Raw genomic sequence first — 18,197 nt, 5'->3', positions numbered from 1 at the left:
GTGCATGTCATGTCGCGTCTTCCTTTCATCTTATGCGTGTTACTTTCCTCACCCTCCTTGTTGCTATACCACATTGTTTCCTGCTGACCAGCTCCGATCACTCTCGCCCACGCCGCATTGCCAGCGATGCGTCCTGCCTGCTCGATATGCTATACTGGATATGATTTGTTCTGCTCTCATTCACAAAGGTTTTGTACTTCATAGATTGCATACGTAGTTTGTGCTCTGCTTTTCTCTCCGCTTGATACCATCTACGACTACTCATCGACACTCACTCCAACATTAGGTCCTATAATGCACACGTTTTCACGTCTAGCTGGGTTGTCACATTTCACGACTGCTCGCAATGTTGCCGTACACGATCTATCCTTTGGAATATAGTTACATCATACAATATCGTACACCGCCGTCTGTGTCAACCAAGGCACATTACGCATATACCGCGGCCGTTGTGGAGTACATCATGTCGCTGGCCTGAGAGCGCGGAGCCTGGCGGCCAGTTGGTCGTCTTCCTCTCCGATTGCCTCCTTATCCTTGATTTCCGCCACTGGCGCGAGCGCCTTGGACGCGAGATCTTGCTGGAGTTCTATGTTCGCCTCCTCGGCCGTCTGCTTCATGAGAGCCTCCACTTCATCCTGTGGCGTGGATACAGCCGTCGTGTTGGACATCGTCTCCTCCATGTACGAAGTCTGCACATCAAGGTCGGAGAATTGAGACTCAAACTTGTCCATGACGATTGAAATCTGCGAGACAACCCAGGTGGCGTCAGTGCGAAGCTAGGTTCGTTGAACTAAGTGAGGCGTACCCTCTCGAGGTTCATGCTGTCCATAGCCTTGTCCATGCCTTTCACTACCGACGTCATGTTTCCTGCGACTTGACGCATAGTCACTGCAGTCTCCACCCGGCTCGCCACCGCATCTACGCGGCTGGAGAGTCTGAGCAGATTCAAAGATTCATTCTTCTTGCGAATAGCATTGGCAGCGTAGATGCGAGCCCCATCATTATTGCCTTGCTGGAGTGCCTGAGACGGGCATTGGAGATCAATGGAGATAAATAATGATTACGCTCATTCTACCTTCTTCAAGCGGGCTTTCTCTGTGTTCTCATCTTTCTGTGCCTTCTTGGCTTGCCGACTCAAGTTCTTTGCTGTGAACTGGTATAATATGTGTTATCAATATAAGCAGCGTTTGGTAGAGATTCCCAGATGATTCGCACCTTCAACTGAAAGAGGGTTTCTAAAGATGTTTAGGACGAGGTTCGCGTCCCGGCAATCCTACACTCACTCTCAAGATTACTCATGCTGATATGGCTAGCTCTATGGACCATTATGTCTCAGTACCTACGCCATGTCTGTGCGATGCGAAACATACCGCGCAAGTGTCTAGAATGTCCGGGGCTAGGCAATCTTGAAATGGAGGCTGAGAGGAGTGTCCAAGCTATGATAGCTCTTGCCTACTCCGGCCACCAGTGGATGCGGTGCCCCGCGCGTCGCCGCAACCAATCAAGAAGCTCAGAACGCTCCACGTGATAGCTTTTGGGACGCGTTTCGTGGCACACACGAGCGCTCAGTGGACAGCTAAGCCCGTCTCATGCCCACAGCTACTGCTCCTTTCTCGCTTACCATTTGTCTCAAAACATAAAACCCCTCTGTCGAGAGCAGCACAAGTCGCTGTAACTGGACTTGTGTCGGAAATGCACTCTCTGCTCCATAGCCTCAGGTAAGTACATGCGATCACGCACTTGACTGTGCACTGACGTCTTCCTCAGTTATGTAGGCGGGGCCGCAGCATTTATCTTCGTGACCTTGTCACTTGGTGCGTCTCCTAGCTTATTTGAGTCATCCTTGTTACTGAATTATCCCCGTCAGCCAGCGGTCTTCTTTGGCTCTCTGAGTTAATCGAGGAGCATTCGCGTGTTGCAAAAGTCGTGGGTGAGCGGACTATCTACGTAAGTGTTGTGCATAATCACAATCGCTATAGAATGCCACATACAAACTGATGTTTACAGTTCATCATAATTCTCCACTGTCTACTGTATATCACCGACTCTCTGCCTTTGAAGCACACGGCATTTTCAATTGCGTGCCAAATCGTGTATCTGCAGAACTTCACTCCGAGCTGGCCATCGATCTCCCTGTCGTCGTTCAGCTTCATCTTATCCTGCGTTATGGTCATTTGTAACCACTTTATGTGGTTCTTCTACTTCTCGCGCATATCGGAGGAGGCAAGGCATGCAGCTCGTCGTCCATACGGACAATCCCGATCCACCTCGCGGGTGCCGAATTTCGGCGATATTGCGACCTTCTTTGGGCTATGTGTCTGGTTGATTCCGGTCTTCCTGTTCCTCAGCTTGAGCGCAAATGACAATGCTCTCCCTATCAATTCAGGTATGTCATTAGGCAACTCTGCTAGGCTACAGTTAATCGATACGACAGGCCATAGCAGCGTGCCTACTACACCGACCGACTCCAACAAAGCGTTCACACCTATTTCCACGCGACCTCGTGGCTCACTCTTCAGAAGCCTCTATGACACTATGCCTCGTGTGCGGCCTCGTCCGACTCGACGCGACACATCCGAGGGGCTCATCGCGCCCCGATCTCCCAATATCGCACCCCGCCCGGTCTCTCCTTCGCCGCTTCAGGCTCCCAGCACATATCTGAAGCGTGTTCCGTCAATGAATAACTTGCCTCCACCCTTGCTTTCGCCGGGACGAAGGGTTGCGAGCGAGAATGACACTTCCGAAACATCCTCATATGCACCGACGAACGAGATTGATCATTCGAACATCCGTTTAGCCCCTTTGAAGCTAGGCACACCGCCGAGGCGGCCAACAGTTTCTGGGAGGCCTTCAACGGAAGGACGCTTGGAGATGAGGAGAAATACGAGCTCCTCCTATGATTCTGGTACATTGTAATCAGTCACAGTTAGCTGGGTTGGATGGAAGCATATGATCCCGGACATTTCGTATTGCTAGGCTGTGATTTGATTACACTCGAATCCACTGTAGCTTCTTGCCTGCTGGTGCTGGCTGGCCGCTTTTAATCATTCTGGGCGAGCTCAGGACGAGCTCCCAGTTGGCGCTCAATCGTACGCTGCAAATCGGAGATTACTCGCCACTGGTCTGTTGTGGGTGCTGCCGCGAGCTCACGGTCAATAATACATGTCTTTTTTGACCACGCACGCTCTTCAACCTCGCCATCCAATATTCTGCAGCGGCTAGACCTCAACTCTCGAAACGCGACCCTGAGGACATATACTGGTGAACTCGTACAGGCACTCGAACAGCGGCTCTGAGCGCTGAGCAGATACACCGCCGATTCAGAGAGGATGCGTCTCCATCTGAGGGAAAGTCCCCGCGCTCTCTACCTGGTCACGGATGCACAAGACGAACCAGGGCGGCCTGGCAGAGCTCTGGTCTTCCGTGCAACCGAGGGCAGCTCGTCTCAAGCCGTGGTGCAATTTCTTCCTAAGGATGAGGTCGATCTGTCCACCACGGTCAAGCTCGCGCCCGGGAGAGTAATTAGAGGGTGCCTCGGTCTAATATCCGTGTCGAACGGTGCGTTGATGTATCTTCAGGTGCGAAAACGCAGAGCCTGACCCATCGTCCAACAGAGATATTCTTGGTCGTGATCACGTCTGCAACCGCAGTGGGCAAGACGCGTCCATATGCACCCACTGAAGAGTCTGTCACCCAGATACATGACGCTGGCTTCTACAGCCTTAATTCATCTACATGGGACGGCCTCTCCACGGATGTTGGGATGAGGTCGGGCTATGACGACCAGTCGGACAGTCCAGTCGGTGACTCGTTCACGAATACGACACAGAATCCTGTGTTTGAACATCCTTGCGCACCTATCACCAAGATTATCTGCACAGGCACATTCTATTATGCCAATGAAGAACAATGGGACATAACCTCTCGTCTGCCGCTGCGCCTAGCTCGTCGAGCTGAGGCGGGAGGGGTGGCCGATGCGGGGCTATATGACGAACGATTCTTGTGGAACGAGTACATCATCAAGAGTCTATTAGACTTCAGAGAGCGGCTGGATCCCCAAGAACGAGACGAGCTTGACCGGACGCGTTTCATAGTAGGTCGAGCTCACGTGTATGAGCGGGTGTGTGACGAACGTACCATAGGTCCTCGCCATCCAAGGCTACGTGGGTGTGTATACCTTGGCCCTGCCAGCCCCTCCAACTAGTGGCACACCGACCATCGCGACTTTGGCCCTAATCTCGCGGTTGGGTTGGAAACGGTCGGGGACTCGGTTCAACACGAGAGGAGTCGATGATGATGGAAATGTAGCCAACTTCGTGGAGGTATGCAGCTTCCTGTTGTATACACAATGCAATGTGGCTGAGTTGTTCGCGCAGACAGAGACGATATTCAGCACCGACCAGCATTGCTTTAGTTATGTACAAGTACGGGGGAGCGTACCATGTATGTTTCCTACTGCACTCAATACACCGCATTTTCACCCCCTCGTTTCGCGCCGTGCATTTGCAGTGTTCTGGGAGCAACAAGGACTCCAGACGTTCGGCCATAAAATCCAGATCACCCGACCACAGGCCTCCCAACCGGCATTCGATCGTCACTTGATGCAACTGATAGAAGAGTACGGGTCGATGCATGCAATCAATCTGCTAGGCAGCAAAGAGAACGAGGCGATCCTGACCGCGGCATATGCGAGGCATCTTCAATCAGCGAGGGCAGCAATGGGAGACACGGTCGGGATTACGCATTTTGACTTCCACAACGCGGTCAGGATCGGTGGTCACGAGAGCGTGTTCAGAGAGATAAGGCTCGTCGCTGTTGAATGCCTGCTCTGCGAGTGTGGGTCTCACAGTTCGAGTTTAGGCGCCTAGAAAACATCGCCGACCATATCGACAAGTTTGGCTTCTGCATGACTGATGCTTCCACCGACGAGCTCATCACGGAACAAAGAGGTGTCTTCAGAACCAATTGCCTTGACTGGTACGCAATCATCTGGAGCTACGACACTGCGATGGCTCATTCGCTTGCAGCTTAGATCGAACGAACTTCGTCCAAGACATCTTATCCCGCACAACCCTTGAACAATACCTGATGCTGATACGAAAAGAGTGGGTTCATTCTACAGCTCTCTGGTCATACCATAGGGAGCTCTGGGCTGAGAATGGAGATGCACTGTCTCGTATTTACGCTGGCACCGGCGCATTGAATACCAGTTTCACTCGCAGCGGAAAGCGGACGTTAGCGGGTGAGGCCGCCAGTGCAATCGCAGGAATCGCGATATATTGACCGAATCGACCAGGCGTTCTGTCCGATGCTACGAAAAGTGTTTCCAGAGCGTACATCAACAATTTCCAAGACAAGGGCAAGCAGATTGCTATTGACATGTTGGTGGTGCGTCGCTATCTTCAGTCTGTAGCGGTAATGCCTGAAGACGTTTGGTCCAGGGAAATCTCAGTACGCAGAAGAAGGTAACAATCTATGACCCTATCCATGACTCGGTGCGCCGAGCTCTGGATGCAAGGTATGCATCGTCTTGGAAATTTCACTGCCTCCGCAACTAAGATGGTAATCAGACTATCTGAGTACTCGACGACAAAGCCGTGCACTATATTCATCGGGACGTGGAATCTGAATGGCAAAGTTCGTAGTCATCGTATGAGTCGCTTCCCTCTTGTTCAGTCTTGCATTGTCGTTCTAGCCGCCGTCATCCGAGTCTTTGCTCCCTTGGCTTTTTCCGCGTCAATGTAAGTTCGAATGTAATAGCTTTGCGTCGTGTCTCATCTTCACTTTCAGATACAACTGAGTACGTCTTGCACCTGCGTGGTGCAACAGCCTGATAACACTGAGTAGCCCGGACATTTTTGTCATCGGGTTTCAAGAGATCGTACCCTTGACCGCGCAGCAAATCGTACAGGCTGACCCGGAACGGAGGTATAGTAGTTTCGTTCGTGCTCATGTCGTGCATTTGACGAATCATTTCTAGACGGGCTTGGGAGGTAAAACTCTTGGACACGCTCAACAAACGGTCTGAGAGCAAGGGCGAATATGTGTTGTTGCGTGGTCATCAGGTCAGCTGTTGCTTGAAGGCCCTGAAGGCTCTACTGAGGCCTGAGGACCTGCATTGTTTAGTTGGTCGGAACGGCGTTACTCGTCTTCGCGAAGACTGAACTCACTTCCGCGATACGGAATGTCGAAGCCGCCTCGCATAAGGTTCGTCGTGTCGGTAGCCCTCGTCTATATGCTGAATGCGCTCTTTAGACTGGTCTGAGGGGCATGTCTGGTAACAAAGGAGCCGTAGGTATACGGCTCGATCTTTGTGACACTAGCTTCTGCTTCCTCACCGCCCACCTCGCCGCCGGTCATACAAATGTGATTGAGCGTAATGCCGACTATCGTACCATCACCAATGGGCTGCATTTCCTCAAGGGAAAGACTATCGACAGTCACGAGTATGGCTCATTCGCTCCCATGATGCTCTTTCTAATGTCTTCCGTAGTAACGTCATCTGGCTGGCGGACACGAACTATCGAATCGACCTTGAGAACGAGCATGCCAGATCCCTAGCTGTGTCCAGTGACTATGACGCCTTACTGGCTGCAGACCAAGTGAGCTGCGTCTCGGAAGGTGGATGCCGAGTGTTGGCTAATGCATACGGCAGTTAAAACAAGCCATGGATGACGGAGCGGCATTCACAGGATACCAAGAAGGCCCCATATTGTTCCGTCCAACTTACAAATACGACGTTGGCACAGACAATTATGATACAGGGGAGAAGATGCGTATCCCTGCCTGGACAGGTGAATTTTCCGACACAAGAAGCATGGCGGTGTCTGACAATTTCTAGATCGGATTCTGTTCAAGGGTGCTTGCCTTGATTTGTCTTCCTATTCACGAGCGGAGTTGAAGAGCTCAGACCACCGTCCAGGTGCTGTTTCTATTATGTTTTGTTCCATAGAAGGATCACTTATACGACCGACAGTCTTCGCCCTGTTCCGCGCGGAGATTAGGATAATCGACCATGCTAGACGCGATGCCCTATCCCGTCTCTTGCTCGAAAATGTTACCGCCAGCGCCCCTGGAGAAAAGCTCGACGAGAAGCTGGCTGAATTGACATTTGTAGATGAGAACGATGACCGTGAGTCTCATCTGCCGTCATCTATCTGAAAATAATCACCAATTCCCTTTTGGTGCAGTACCTGCACCGAGCACAGATGAAGCAGCGTGGTGGGAGGACCCCGGTAAGGACTGCGCTGTGACGGACGAACCGCGACGCTGACCAAGTGGGTAGATCATCCTAGCGGCATCTTCGTCCCGGCGAGCCCACCGAGGCCCTCTCGCAAGGGCACGAATCCGTTTGACTCTCCAGACAACTCGCCCCTGTCGTCTTCCCCATCGTCGTCGGAGGAAGAACTATACAATGCCCTGCAGAGTCCGTTGGCACCGGAGCAAGCACGTCGAAGACCACCCCCGCCGCCGCCACCTCGCAGTGCCAAAATTACACCAACAGACAGTATGTAATTTTAACAGGCGAAGCGCATCATGGCCCCATTTGTTGCATCAATAGGTTGGATTGTACGAGAGGATAGACACGCGTGTGCATGACGCTATGACTGACGCCATGACAAAAGTACCATGTATAATACAGACTGTATCAGAGGACGATGCCGGATGTAAGATAGCCAAGTTGCTATATCAATCCTTGCTTCTTCAAATCCTCATACGTCTTGCGGTTGTACACATTACCCTCCTCATCTTCCAGCTCCTCCATGGTCTCCTGCTCGAAGATCTCATGACGGCCTTCTCGTTTGAGCTTCTCAGCAACTGTGACCGGACTGCTCAATTGTTACGGCAAGGCTGATATACAACATGACTTACGGGCAAGGGCATCTTCGATCTTAGTGATCTCGTGGAAGTGCTTTGTATTGGGCAGACCGAGTGCACGCATGCCAAAAGCGTGTCTCGACTCCTATTGATCGGTGAGAAGCATGCCCTGTCAGCCGATGTACAGCCATGACCCACCTGGAAGTGACGATCGAAGTTTTTCCTGGAAGGGCACAATCAGCATGGCGTGCATGTCCGACGCGGAACGACCGACCTTCCCATGTAGACGTGATCCGAGCAGATCTCACATCGATACTCGACCCCCAACCCGTGAAGCTTGTAGAGCCAATACGGGATGGGTTTGCCATCCCATCCCATAGGCAGTTTGAGAGGATTGTAGATCCGTTCTTCCTCTTCTTCCTCTTCTCCGCCGCCGTCGCCGTTTGCGGGTGCAGCCGCAGCAGGCGGAGGCATGGACTGTTCGAGAAGCTCCTGTTCTCGTTCACGCGCGGTTAGAGAGAACCGACGCTCCACGTTCGACTTCGTGTCGTTGAGTACAGGCACGAGTGCGCTCAATAACTGAGTGCAGAGGTGGGTGAGTAATGCGGCATTACGATGCTTGGACTTCGTAGCGGCCTGGGACACCTCGTGTCCGTTTTGCCCATGGGCTGGCTGGGTCGGGCCGTTCGGGTTCGCGGGAGGCTGCTCTGAAGAGTTCGCTTGTTTTTGTGTAGCCTTGATGTGCTTCTTTGACGTCAAGTGAGCGTCGTACACAGTTTGCTTTGAGTACAGCTTCTGGCCTGCGGACACAACCCGTGAGATCTGGTTGTAGTAGAAGACAGATTTGCTTACAAGCTGCGCACCAGATACCCTCGCCATTACCGTCCGCTGTAACTTCTTTGGCTTCTCCTCTTCCCAGCCAAGGATCTCGTCGGCGTCCCACTTCGACGTGAATCGAGCACTAGCCTCCTTCTGCTGAGACTCCATGTCGACCAAAGGTTGTGCACGTCTTGTGAAAGACACCAGGTATGTGTGCAATGCCCTGATATAACTGGCAAGAAGCAGGGGTATAAGGAAAGCTATCACGTCGCGCGTATGAGACTCACAGTTCGTAGTCCCGAGTTAAACGACAGTCTGCAGGGAGCTCAGAGTGAACGGGTCCGGACTGAGCGGCAAGAAGGGCGTCCAAGTACTGCAAGTAGCCGATACGTTTGCCGATGTTCTTGAGATTGTTATAAGCAGTATGATTAGCATACAGGTCAAGGTATTTGCCGTAAGCCTCTTCACCCGAGAAAAGTAGGGCAACAGCTGAAAGGCAGGTATGCTAATGTTAGTCAAGATGGCGAATAACAAAGGGTCGGGTAACGCACGGTCGTCTTCCTCGTACTCCTCGTCACCCCCAGTTTCTTGCCCCTCTTCAAGGAAAGCAGTCAACTCTGGGTCGAACCCTCCCACGATAGCATCAGGATACTTGGCATAATGCTCTTGTATCCGACCTAGCCGCGCGTAGAAAGCAGACAAGTCGCTTTGCTGCTGTGGAGGCGCAGACAGCGAGTTGATCTCAATTTTGCGCGTATCCTGATCCTCGTACAGATTGTTCAGACCGACCAGCCTAGAAGTGAGCCGGTCGAGTAGCTGAGATGTCTTGTGCTCGACTTGCAGGCGCGACTCGTGACTAGGCTGCGGTTTCGAGAGGATGGTGTACAGGGCCCGTTCAAATTGCTCTATTTCCTCGTGTGTGTGTCGCTGCACCTCGATGATTGAGTCCATGGCTGAGGGAGAGAGCTTGCGGGGGGCGGTCGAAAGCACTTCACGGTCGGTGGCTGCAGCGAACAGAGCCGCTGGCGCTTATTCGAGCGTCTGTCCCGAGAGCGCAGATATTCGAAGTCCGATCTACTTCGTCTTGACCTCAACACTCAACTCACAACACACTTCAAAATGTCTGGAATCAATCTCGGAGACGAGGTGCGCACCCATGGTGCTGTGTCTGACGAGATTTTGACTTACATAATGATGATTGCCTGCAGAAACTCATCTTCGAGTCGTCGGAAGCAGTCTCAGTCGTCTCGACCTTCGACGACCTCGGTCTGAAGGAAGACCTGCTGCGTGGCATCTACGCCTACAGTGGGTTTGGACACCGTCTCCTTTGTTGAACCATGCTCTGACTCTACGGTAGACTTCGAGAAGCCGTCCGCCATCCAGCAGCGTGCAATTCTGCCTATCATCCAAGGGAGGGATGTCATTGCACAGGCTCAGTCCGGAACCGGAAAGACCGCGACGTTCTCCATTTCCATCCTCCAGTCCATCGACGTGACTGTCCGCGAAACCCAGGCACTTGTCCTCAGCCCCACGCGCGAGCTCGCGACGCAGATTCAATCTGTCGTCCTTGCTTTGGGTGATTACATGAACGTCCAATGCCACGCGTGTATCGGGGCACATCCATCGGAGAGGATATCCGGAAGCTCGAGTACGGGCAGCACGTAGTATCCGGCACGCCTGGGCGTGTATTTGACATGATCCGACGCCGCAGTCTGCGGACCCGCAACATCAAGATGTTGGTGCTTGACGAAGCGGACGAGCTTTTGAACAAGGGCTTCAAGGACCAGATCTACGACGTCTACCGATACCTCCCTCCCGCGACTCAAGTCGTCCTTCTGAGCGCGACGCTGCCGTACGATGTCTTGGAGATGACGACGAAGTTCATGACCGACCCCGTTCGCATCCTCGTCAAGCGTGACGAGTTGACGCTGGAGGGTATCAAGCAGTTTTTCGTTGCAGTGGAGAAGGAGGACTGGAAGTTTGACACGCTTTGCGATCTCTATGATACATTGACTATTACGCAAGCTGTCATCTTCTGCAACACAAGGCGGAAGGTGGGTGCCCAGCAGCGTGTATGGTGTCGTTCAACGACTGAGCATTATCTAGGTTGACTGGCTGACGGAGAAGATGCGTGCTGCCAACTTCACTGTCTCTTCCATGCATGGTGAGATGGTACAAAAAGAACGAGATGCCATCATGGCGGAGTTCCGCAGTGGGACATCGTGAGTATTTGCTATTGCTGTCTTCAACGGACGCTGACTAGGTCTCTAGACGTGTCCTCATTACGACGGATGTCTGGGCTCGAGGCATCGACGTGCAGCAAGTGTCGCTTGTCATCAATTACGACCTCCCCGCGTACGTGAATTTGTGCCAGCGAGTCTCGTAGTTTGTATTCACACTGGTGTAGAAACCGTGAAAACTACATCCACCGTATTGGTCGATCTGGTCGATTCGGCAGGAAGGGCGTTGCTATCAACGTAAGTGCTGGTGTAAACCGCAGAGACTGAAAGACTGACCATGGGTGCTCGGCAGTTTGTAACCGTTGATGATGTCCGTATCTTGCGTGACATCGGTGAGTCCTGGCCTACATGCACCCCGTTAACGAGGCTGATCTTCCCGGCTCACAGAGCAATATTACGGTACACAAATCGTAAGTAATGCCTCTTGTCTCGATCCACCACGCATACTGATGACCTCGGCTCAGGATGAAATGCCGGTGAATGCTGCGGAGCTCATCTAGCTGCTCTCCCATTATGTTTGCTGTAGTTATATGTTTTGCTAGGGCTTCCACACTCGAACGCTGTTTTTCGAGGTAATATGGCATCATTATTGTATTGTACTTGTGGTGCAGAATGGACTCTGTCCGCTGCTTGTCTGGACTCTGAAGTCTGCACAAGCTCGAGCCGCCGAGGCGTGACGGGAGCCACGTGGGGTGTCACAAAGAGTTAAACGCGGGCGCTGCTAAGGACCTTTGTCTTTGGCCACATCCACATTTTCCTTTCTTTAAACGCGACTGCGACCACTGGGGCCACTCCCCATCGTCCTCTCGTCTCTCACTTCCAACATGCCTCTTATGCATATGCATCAACGCCGTCCTCCGCTTCTGGATCTCCCTCTCGAGCAGTTTCTGCTGTCGGACGACAACGTCCCTTCGCCTCACAGAGTGACGAAGCGTCCGCTTTCTCCTGGTGGTCCATCTCGCCGCAGTCCTGCCAAACGTCGCATCGTTGCACTCGAGGGTGTGTGCTCGCCACAGAAATCGAGCGAGAATCATGACCCGTCGTCGCCTCGCCATCGTCGATCGTCGCGTAGGCTCAGCGCCGCTCTCAAGGGCGCAGACAGCCCCTCCAAGAAACTCGACTTTGGCCGTCTTAGCGTCAGCAGGGCGGCAGGAGAGGATATGCGCCAGGAGAATAGCGTCGTGGGGCACTATCAGGTCACCACAGCTGCATTGGCACCGCCGCCGGAGTTGCGATTAAACAATGGAAATTCGCTGACCTCGCTCGCTGCGCCTCACGCTCATGTCACTGCGTTCGAGGGTGAAGTCTTGCATACATACGTCGTCGGCCCTGTCGTCGGACAATCGTCTTCAGAGCCGCTGGCGACCTACTCCACGCCACACGAGATCACTCCCGACCACCAGTCTCCCCATTACCCCGGTTTCGATGTCTACCGAGACAGTCGCGTCGCAGAAAAGAGCACGGACTCCTCTCAGGACATGGACGTTGACACCTGCGGGAGTGCCGATGATTCGCAGCTTGATCTGGTAGCCATGCGAAGGGAAACCGAAAAGGAGAACATCCAGCCCAGGAGGGCCCGGAGCTCGATGGGACCTCCTGCTCTCCCTGGCGAAGTTGCCTGGGCTAAGGCTGGACTGCTCCCTCCGGCAGCACACCGGAAGCTCCAGGACGTGAGAGGCAGGCCGAGGTTCCAGCGGTGCAGTATGGCCTGAGGCCGTACTCGCATTGCGGATCTCTCAGAGTCTCAGATGATCCCGACGTTCGTGAATGAACCCGCCAAGCTTGAAAATCTGCCAATGGCGACGATGCCCGGGTGTCGCGCGCGTTGCATCTTCGGAGTGCCGGACAGACGGATTGGACAGTGCACGTTTAATGGGTTTCTTTGCTGCTATTGTGTATTCCTTGTTTAATACCTCCCCCCCATCTGATCATCCCTGCTTGTTTAGCATCCACGACCACAATCTTTCCCGAAGTTACCTCACTAGCAACAATCCAAGTTCCCCAATTCGCAGTGGTACATATGTAGTTTACGAGCTGTTCCCCTGTCATCACCATGAAAAATGTATGCACAACGACTTCTACGACCTGTATGAATTACTATGCTTTATCCATCTATCGTCTCCTCCATGAGCAATATGTAAAGAAGGGGTACAGACGCATATGTATTGGATCTCTGGACCAAGACACGACCGCACGCGTCGTTGCGTTGGGCCGCGACGCGTCTGTTTGTAGATGTTGACATACCAGCATACATCGCTAGAACACGTTCAAGTTGAGTCCGCATCATCGCCTCTAGACTACCTCCTCACTCCTCGCGAATCCTGCACGTCACCTGAAAGGGGCTGAACATGCTGTATAGGCTGGCTCTATTGTGCATCATCCCGACGTTCGCCTTGTCGGCTTGGGCCCAGTTCCAATTTTTCGAACATATGTTCGGTCAACCCATGCACCAACAACAACAGAGGCCCCCAGGACCTTCAGGTGCAGGCCAGTGGATTGCGCACGCGGACAGCGGTGAGGATGGCTCTGTCAATACGACAGCTTGACCCTGAGTGAACATGTTCACCCATTCTTCACTCTCTAGTGGCATGCTCGCAGTACTTATGTCCTGAGACGCTCGTCTGCGTCTCGAGTCCGTCGGATTGTCCTTGTCCTGATTCCGAGGACATAAAATGTTTGGTGCCTGACGCAAAGGGCAAACACCGAGCTACTGTCGTGTGCACACGCGGAGCCATCGATTGCAAGCACGTCGAGCGATTAGCTTCTAAGCTTGCATGAACGCAGACTCGGTCCATGGTGCGTGAGTTCCTCCTTTCTGACTAGGCGGAGAGATTTTATCTGATCTCACTGAACAAAGAGCAGGACGGTGATTGCTGAGCGACCTAAGCCCTCTTGGGCATTCTGCTTCTAGTAGCCGGAAGGCGACGGTATCTGGTGATGTCATGTATGCCTGCACCGTTCCGAGTCTGTTAAGTGTAATGCTGTGCGCAACTGAAGCTGAAGGCTATCACTCAGAGACCAAAAAATGCGTATTACAAGTGTCAACTGCGGAAGACCGCTGAACGCGTCATGGTCATTGGCAAAAAGGATCCTATTGACTGTTCATCTCTCCAGCCGCGTGCACGCCCTGCAACGCAGCACAGACTAGCTGAGGTCCCGGCTGAAGACACGGGTGACAACTTTTTGGGAAGCCGTGGCGACGCGTCCTGGCTTGCCCAACGCTTACGCATCTGATCAAGACGCCTCTCAGGCACCGGAGTGACGAAGGGATAATTTTGCTTCTCTCCGAGAGATGGCGTTCTATTACATTCCTCCGGAGACTGTAAGATGCCTTCGGTAGCGAACCTCGCAGGCAACTGGCAGCGTATCATTATAGAACTGGAGATGGTCATCAGCTGATCCAGCTCGAGTGCGCAATCACGAAGAACATGATCTCGAGACGCAGCCGTAATGGACTTCTCAGGGACGGCGTGTTGCGATCGGCGCCATGCATACAATTCAAAGCCAGAGTTGTCACACAGCCTGCTTTAGTCAATGACCCGTAGGTCGCACCGCTGTCCTTCTCAGGCTTGACGCTGCCCGCTTGTTTGGGACAGGTTCATTATTTCAGTGCTGCTGAGACGCTGCTGCATGCTAGAACAGATCCGCGCGGGAGTGATTCTGGCTGATCGCACGCCCATGGCCAAACACCAGGTTGTCGTCCGTTCAGTCTTCAGTGGCTTCCACCGTTGCTCAATTGCAGATTCTCAACGGAGTGGCCTCGTTGTCTCATATAATGTCTCGGAGCTTTGTCTTCGTCGTGGTTCTTATGCATTGCGACATCCCGCATGGTCACGGTCTTGCATCCGCAATGTGATTGACCGGCGGAAGAGGCCGTACTGAGGAAGTGCGTACTGCATTGACTTTCGACGAAATATTGCAATCGTAATTATTCGTGTGAGAGAACAACCTGCAATTCCTTTGCGAATGGTTCCTTGTGTCAGAATCCGGGTGTCGTGACTGGTTACGAAACCATTCACAGCCCGAGCGCGCGGCCATGTATTCGCGGAACATGTCGAAGTCATGCCTTCGATACGCGAACTTACATGGCCGTATCGCGGCAGAAGATAGCCAGCAATGCTGCTCCACAACATGCGACCTATTAGCCAGAGATTAACGATTCCTTCCGACATGGTGCGTTGCCTTCATTATATTCCGACACAAAATGAAAACGTATGATGGACCACGATACTATCCACTAGAAAACCACGGAGTCGAGCCGTTGTCAGTGGCGCTCATGAACTTGAAGGCCGCTTAGGATCTAGTCCAGCAGGCACGGTGATGAAAGTTTGCTCAGCCACTTAACTGGTGATCGAGGCTCATTGTATCCGGGGCAGCAGACATGGCGGGCCGTGCTACGGTCTGCTGTGCTGAGAAATGGTTCCGTCAAACGACTGCCGCATGGAAATCGGCGCGGCTTTGCCATTTTTACTCGGAGGGCCTACTTATTCTGCTTCAGTCTCAACCGCCTTAGGACTGATACTGTAACGCTGACGTCCAGCCACCCACCAACGCCCCGTCAAATCGTTTCAGGCCCATCAGGCCAAAGTCGCGGTCAGTGCCGCCTTGATTTTTGGTACCTCCATTGGGGACTAAAGGTTGTTCATAAACAATCCGTAGTTCAGTTTGGGATTGTCCGACATTATGGCCATACTAGACGGGATCTTCGCCAGGTTTGCACTGGCAGTTTGCCAGTATGAAATATGACATCTAAAGGATGCTCGACGCGTGAAGCTATACTGAGCGTGCCTGACTTCGAACTCTGCGGACAGAATCCCGAGGTGCACGTGAATCAGGGCTGATAACTCGGTGGGCCCGGGTCGACGACTTGGTTTGGTTATTGTCTGATGTACTGCAACGCCTCTCAGTCCCTGGGCTGATCGATGACCAGAATCTCGAGCATAACATATCTTGATGGGAAGCTTGGGCTTGGTGGGACGATAGAACACGCTAGGACCTGCCTATCCGCTCTGATTAAATTGACATGCGAAGCAACGGCCTCGTGCAGTGCGTCGGACCATCGAGCAACTCCGGAGTGATATTTGGCCGCTGCGGTGATCGAGGGTATGCAGCGGACTCTAGTTGCTCATGACCTCCGGGATTTCGACGTTCAGGTTGACGAATATATCTGATTTTTGCTACCATCCTATATGACCGCGAGGCCAACCAAAATATCAACACAGAGAGTCGGCCGCATAAGTGTCCACAAGATCCCTATCTGCATCTATGTTGAATCTCCACATTGCAGAGTCGAGACGGAGGAGTCATTTGATACTGGGAATGTTTTCCACCTATAAAAATCATCCCCTGTTGAGTTAGGAAAGCGTGTACGTGGCGTATGACTCGTTCGAAGAGTCGTGACTGGCTACCTTGGATTCCTTCAGGGGGGATTTTCTAGGTGCCGTCATTCGATTTGCGCCCGACGGCACTAGTTCCTACCGTAGGGGGTATGTTCTCATTGCACCCCTGATTATCGGTCTTCGAGCACTCCGCCTACATTGTCCTATTCTGACAGCTTCTGCAATTCGGGCAATGCAAATATCCCGTTCGTGTTCCGAGGAGTAGCCAACCTGACTCGCAACGCGAGGCACAATGTGAGTTTATCGCTGGCAACGACCTCTCTGGCGATGATCCTGTTGCTATACTCGCAAGTGATGAGTAGTGTGAAAGACGAAGTATTGTACCGGATTCTTGAGCGATATCTATTATGAAGGTATTTCTAAGGCAGACCAGCAAACAATTTCCCGTCCGTCGTACCTTCATAACTGGAAGCGGTTTAGCTGATCCTCCACACCTGCCTTTTTGGGATTCGAAGTCCGCTCATTGTCATAGGACCATGTTGGTCCTTGCGCCACGACGCCTCCCGCGTGATCCACTTGCGCGTAACGGTCATGGCTCTCGCTCGCCCAGCTGTAAGTCTTGCCGTCTCCGCATGTTCTTTCAGCTGACATAAGTCATCTCAGGCAAAGCTACCTCCTGGTGCTAATCGAATACTCTTCGTGAAAAATCTGAATTACACAATAACGGGAGAAGACTTGTATGATCTCTTCGGCCGTTATGGTAGTATCCGTCAGATCCGTATTGGCAACGAGCAGAAGACACGAGGGACAGCATTTGTCGTCTTTGACGATGTCATGGACGTACGTCTACATCTCGTCACCGTCCCTACTAAGTGCGACTGAGACTATCCGTTCCAGGCCAAAAACGCACTCGATCACCTGAATGGGTTCCATCTACAAGAGCGGTACATCGTAGTTCTGTACCACATGCCTGCAAAACAGGATGCAGCCGCCGCCAAAGCCGATCTGGCTCGCAGAGAGGAAGAACTAGCTCAGCTCAAGAAACAGCACAATATCAATGACGAGGATTGATGCAGATGGTGCGTCGTGGCCATCCGAGAATCGGATTCTCTTATCGTGGACTCAAAGTTTCCGACGTCAGCGTCGTCCCGGGGCATCTCGACGCTACTGGTGATCATTCGCGGGAGAACCACCTTGGCCTGAGGCATCCATGCTGTGTATTATAACCACAGGGCAGCACCATGTTTTCCTGGGAGAATTGCTAGCTTACACCGTCGCTTAATCTCAGCAATGGACTGCGTTCAAGTCGCATTGTTGCCTTCGTTTGTCTGTTCGGTTATGGCATGTTGTGATTTATGTTGCGATCACAATCTTCATGAGAGCTTCGCAAGAGCGCAAACTCACCATGGATGTTATATGTGCGAGGTGCGGGAGATACGCCGTTCGTGAACAATGACGCCATGCCGGGCTTAGGCTATTAACTTCTAGCTCACGCTCGACTGAACTCATCGGTGTCTCCTATTCCGTCTACACTAAACACTGATCCGATAGAGTTCCGCTATCGATATCCAAGGCGTTGCACAAGAAGCTTCAGATTCAGTTTCGGCCACTGCCTCACTGCCCGTGACCGTCTGCAATGCACGCCTCGCAGAAAGCATCGATCTGACGCGCTATGAGAAGTGTTCAGTGTATCGCGAGAAACCATAGGGTACTCGAGCTCACTGAATTGCTGAGGCCACTGGTGCCTGGGGGATCCGGTAAGTGGACAACACTAACGGATTCAGAAATCACTAACGTCTGCCAACAGTCCACCCTACAATTGTGGGCGTCCGTGCGATGGTTGGGGCTATGTATACACTGTGCGGAATCGCACTTAATCTGACCGACAAGTCAATGACCGAGTGCATAAGACCTTGGCCTGACTGACCTCTTCCTCCTATGCACGCGACAGGCGCATATTGACGTTAGAGTATGTGCGGAG

At 52.5% G+C, this 18,197-nt stretch overlaps 8 protein-coding genes across 8 annotated transcripts; 6 read left to right on the top strand and 2 right to left on the bottom strand.

The window, feature by feature from the left end:
* Window positions 1-397: 397 nt before the first annotated feature.
* B0H18DRAFT_966835 (Snf7-domain-containing protein) lies at window positions 398-1,452 on the bottom strand. The gene is made up of 6 exons (XM_048043375.1): window positions 1,371-1,452; window positions 1,284-1,315; window positions 1,216-1,235; window positions 1,076-1,153; window positions 806-1,021; window positions 398-743 (listed from the first exon to the last, which is right to left on the bottom strand). The coding sequence occupies exons 2-6, from the start codon at window positions 1,297-1,299 to the stop codon at window positions 462-464; spliced, it is 612 nt and encodes a 203-aa protein (XP_047901193.1). The 5' UTR covers window positions 1,300-1,315; window positions 1,371-1,452; the 3' UTR covers window positions 398-461.
* Window positions 1,453-1,866: 414 nt separating this feature from the next.
* B0H18DRAFT_840041 (transmembrane adaptor Erv26) lies at window positions 1,867-2,388 on the top strand (the record flags this gene model as incomplete). Its single annotated transcript, XM_048039487.1, has 2 exons — window positions 1,867-1,947; window positions 2,008-2,388. Coding segments are annotated over 2 exons (462 nt in total), but the record flags the coding sequence as incomplete, so codon positions are not given.
* Window positions 2,389-3,166: 778 nt separating this feature from the next.
* B0H18DRAFT_966828 (DNase I-like protein) lies at window positions 3,167-7,818 on the top strand. The gene is made up of 23 exons (XM_048043374.1): window positions 3,167-3,558; window positions 3,615-4,093; window positions 4,143-4,322; window positions 4,377-4,443; window positions 4,510-4,804; window positions 4,861-4,977; window positions 5,028-5,242; window positions 5,297-5,388; window positions 5,442-5,518; window positions 5,571-5,637; window positions 5,696-5,741; window positions 5,791-5,800; window positions 5,848-5,928; window positions 5,981-6,065; window positions 6,127-6,207; window positions 6,256-6,446; window positions 6,494-6,602; window positions 6,656-6,794; window positions 6,842-6,922; window positions 6,977-7,132; window positions 7,191-7,235; window positions 7,286-7,507; window positions 7,562-7,818. The coding sequence occupies exons 1-23, from the start codon at window positions 3,330-3,332 to the stop codon at window positions 7,597-7,599; spliced, it is 3,102 nt and encodes a 1,033-aa protein (XP_047901191.1). The 5' UTR covers window positions 3,167-3,329; the 3' UTR covers window positions 7,600-7,818.
* On the bottom strand, window positions 7,685-9,588 carry B0H18DRAFT_1112538 (uncharacterized protein; the record flags this gene model as incomplete). The annotated part of the gene is made up of 7 exons (XM_048032831.1): window positions 7,685-7,818; window positions 7,873-7,963; window positions 8,017-8,041; window positions 8,135-8,618; window positions 8,682-8,869; window positions 8,925-9,126; window positions 9,189-9,588. The coding sequence occupies 7 exons, from the start codon at window positions 9,586-9,588 to the stop codon at window positions 7,685-7,687; spliced, it is 1,524 nt and encodes a 507-aa protein (XP_047901190.1).
* Window positions 9,589-9,756: 168 nt separating this feature from the next.
* B0H18DRAFT_1081066 (ATP-dependent RNA helicase FAL1) lies at window positions 9,757-11,377 on the top strand (the record flags this gene model as incomplete). Its single annotated transcript, XM_048031327.1, has 10 exons — window positions 9,757-9,783; window positions 9,846-9,942; window positions 9,995-10,227; window positions 10,269-10,691; window positions 10,744-10,859; window positions 10,909-10,992; window positions 11,045-11,114; window positions 11,170-11,209; window positions 11,265-11,287; window positions 11,342-11,377. The coding sequence occupies 10 exons, from the start codon at window positions 9,757-9,759 to the stop codon at window positions 11,375-11,377; spliced, it is 1,149 nt and encodes a 382-aa protein (XP_047901189.1).
* A 324-nt stretch (window positions 11,378-11,701) lies between these two features.
* B0H18DRAFT_1112536 (uncharacterized protein) lies at window positions 11,702-12,589 on the top strand (the record flags this gene model as incomplete). The annotated part of the gene is made up of 1 exon (XM_048032830.1): window positions 11,702-12,589. The coding sequence occupies one exon, from the start codon at window positions 11,702-11,704 to the stop codon at window positions 12,587-12,589; it is 888 nt and encodes a 295-aa protein (XP_047901188.1).
* A 566-nt stretch (window positions 12,590-13,155) lies between these two features.
* Window positions 13,156-13,922, top strand: B0H18DRAFT_966818 (uncharacterized protein). The gene is made up of 3 exons (XM_048043373.1): window positions 13,156-13,391; window positions 13,462-13,673; window positions 13,735-13,922. Exons 1-2 carry the CDS (start codon window positions 13,226-13,228, stop codon window positions 13,653-13,655), a joined length of 360 nt encoding a protein of 119 aa, XP_047901187.1. The 5' UTR covers window positions 13,156-13,225; the 3' UTR covers window positions 13,656-13,673; window positions 13,735-13,922.
* Window positions 13,923-16,807: 2,885 nt separating this feature from the next.
* On the top strand, window positions 16,808-17,287 carry B0H18DRAFT_1112535 (uncharacterized protein; the record flags this gene model as incomplete). The annotated part of the gene is made up of 3 exons (XM_048032829.1): window positions 16,808-16,828; window positions 16,880-17,056; window positions 17,114-17,287. The coding sequence occupies 3 exons, from the start codon at window positions 16,808-16,810 to the stop codon at window positions 17,285-17,287; spliced, it is 372 nt and encodes a 123-aa protein (XP_047901186.1).
* Between the last annotated feature and the right edge of the window lie 910 nt (window positions 17,288-18,197).

The sequence above is a fragment of the Fomitopsis serialis genome (assembly GCF_022376445.1).
Source record: "Fomitopsis serialis strain Sig1Antser10 chromosome Unknown B0H18scaffold_1, whole genome shotgun sequence".
NCBI classification, from domain to species: Eukaryota; Fungi; Basidiomycota; class Agaricomycetes; order Polyporales; family Fomitopsidaceae; genus Fomitopsis; species Fomitopsis serialis.
This window is presented reverse-complemented; position numbering and strand designations above follow the sequence as displayed.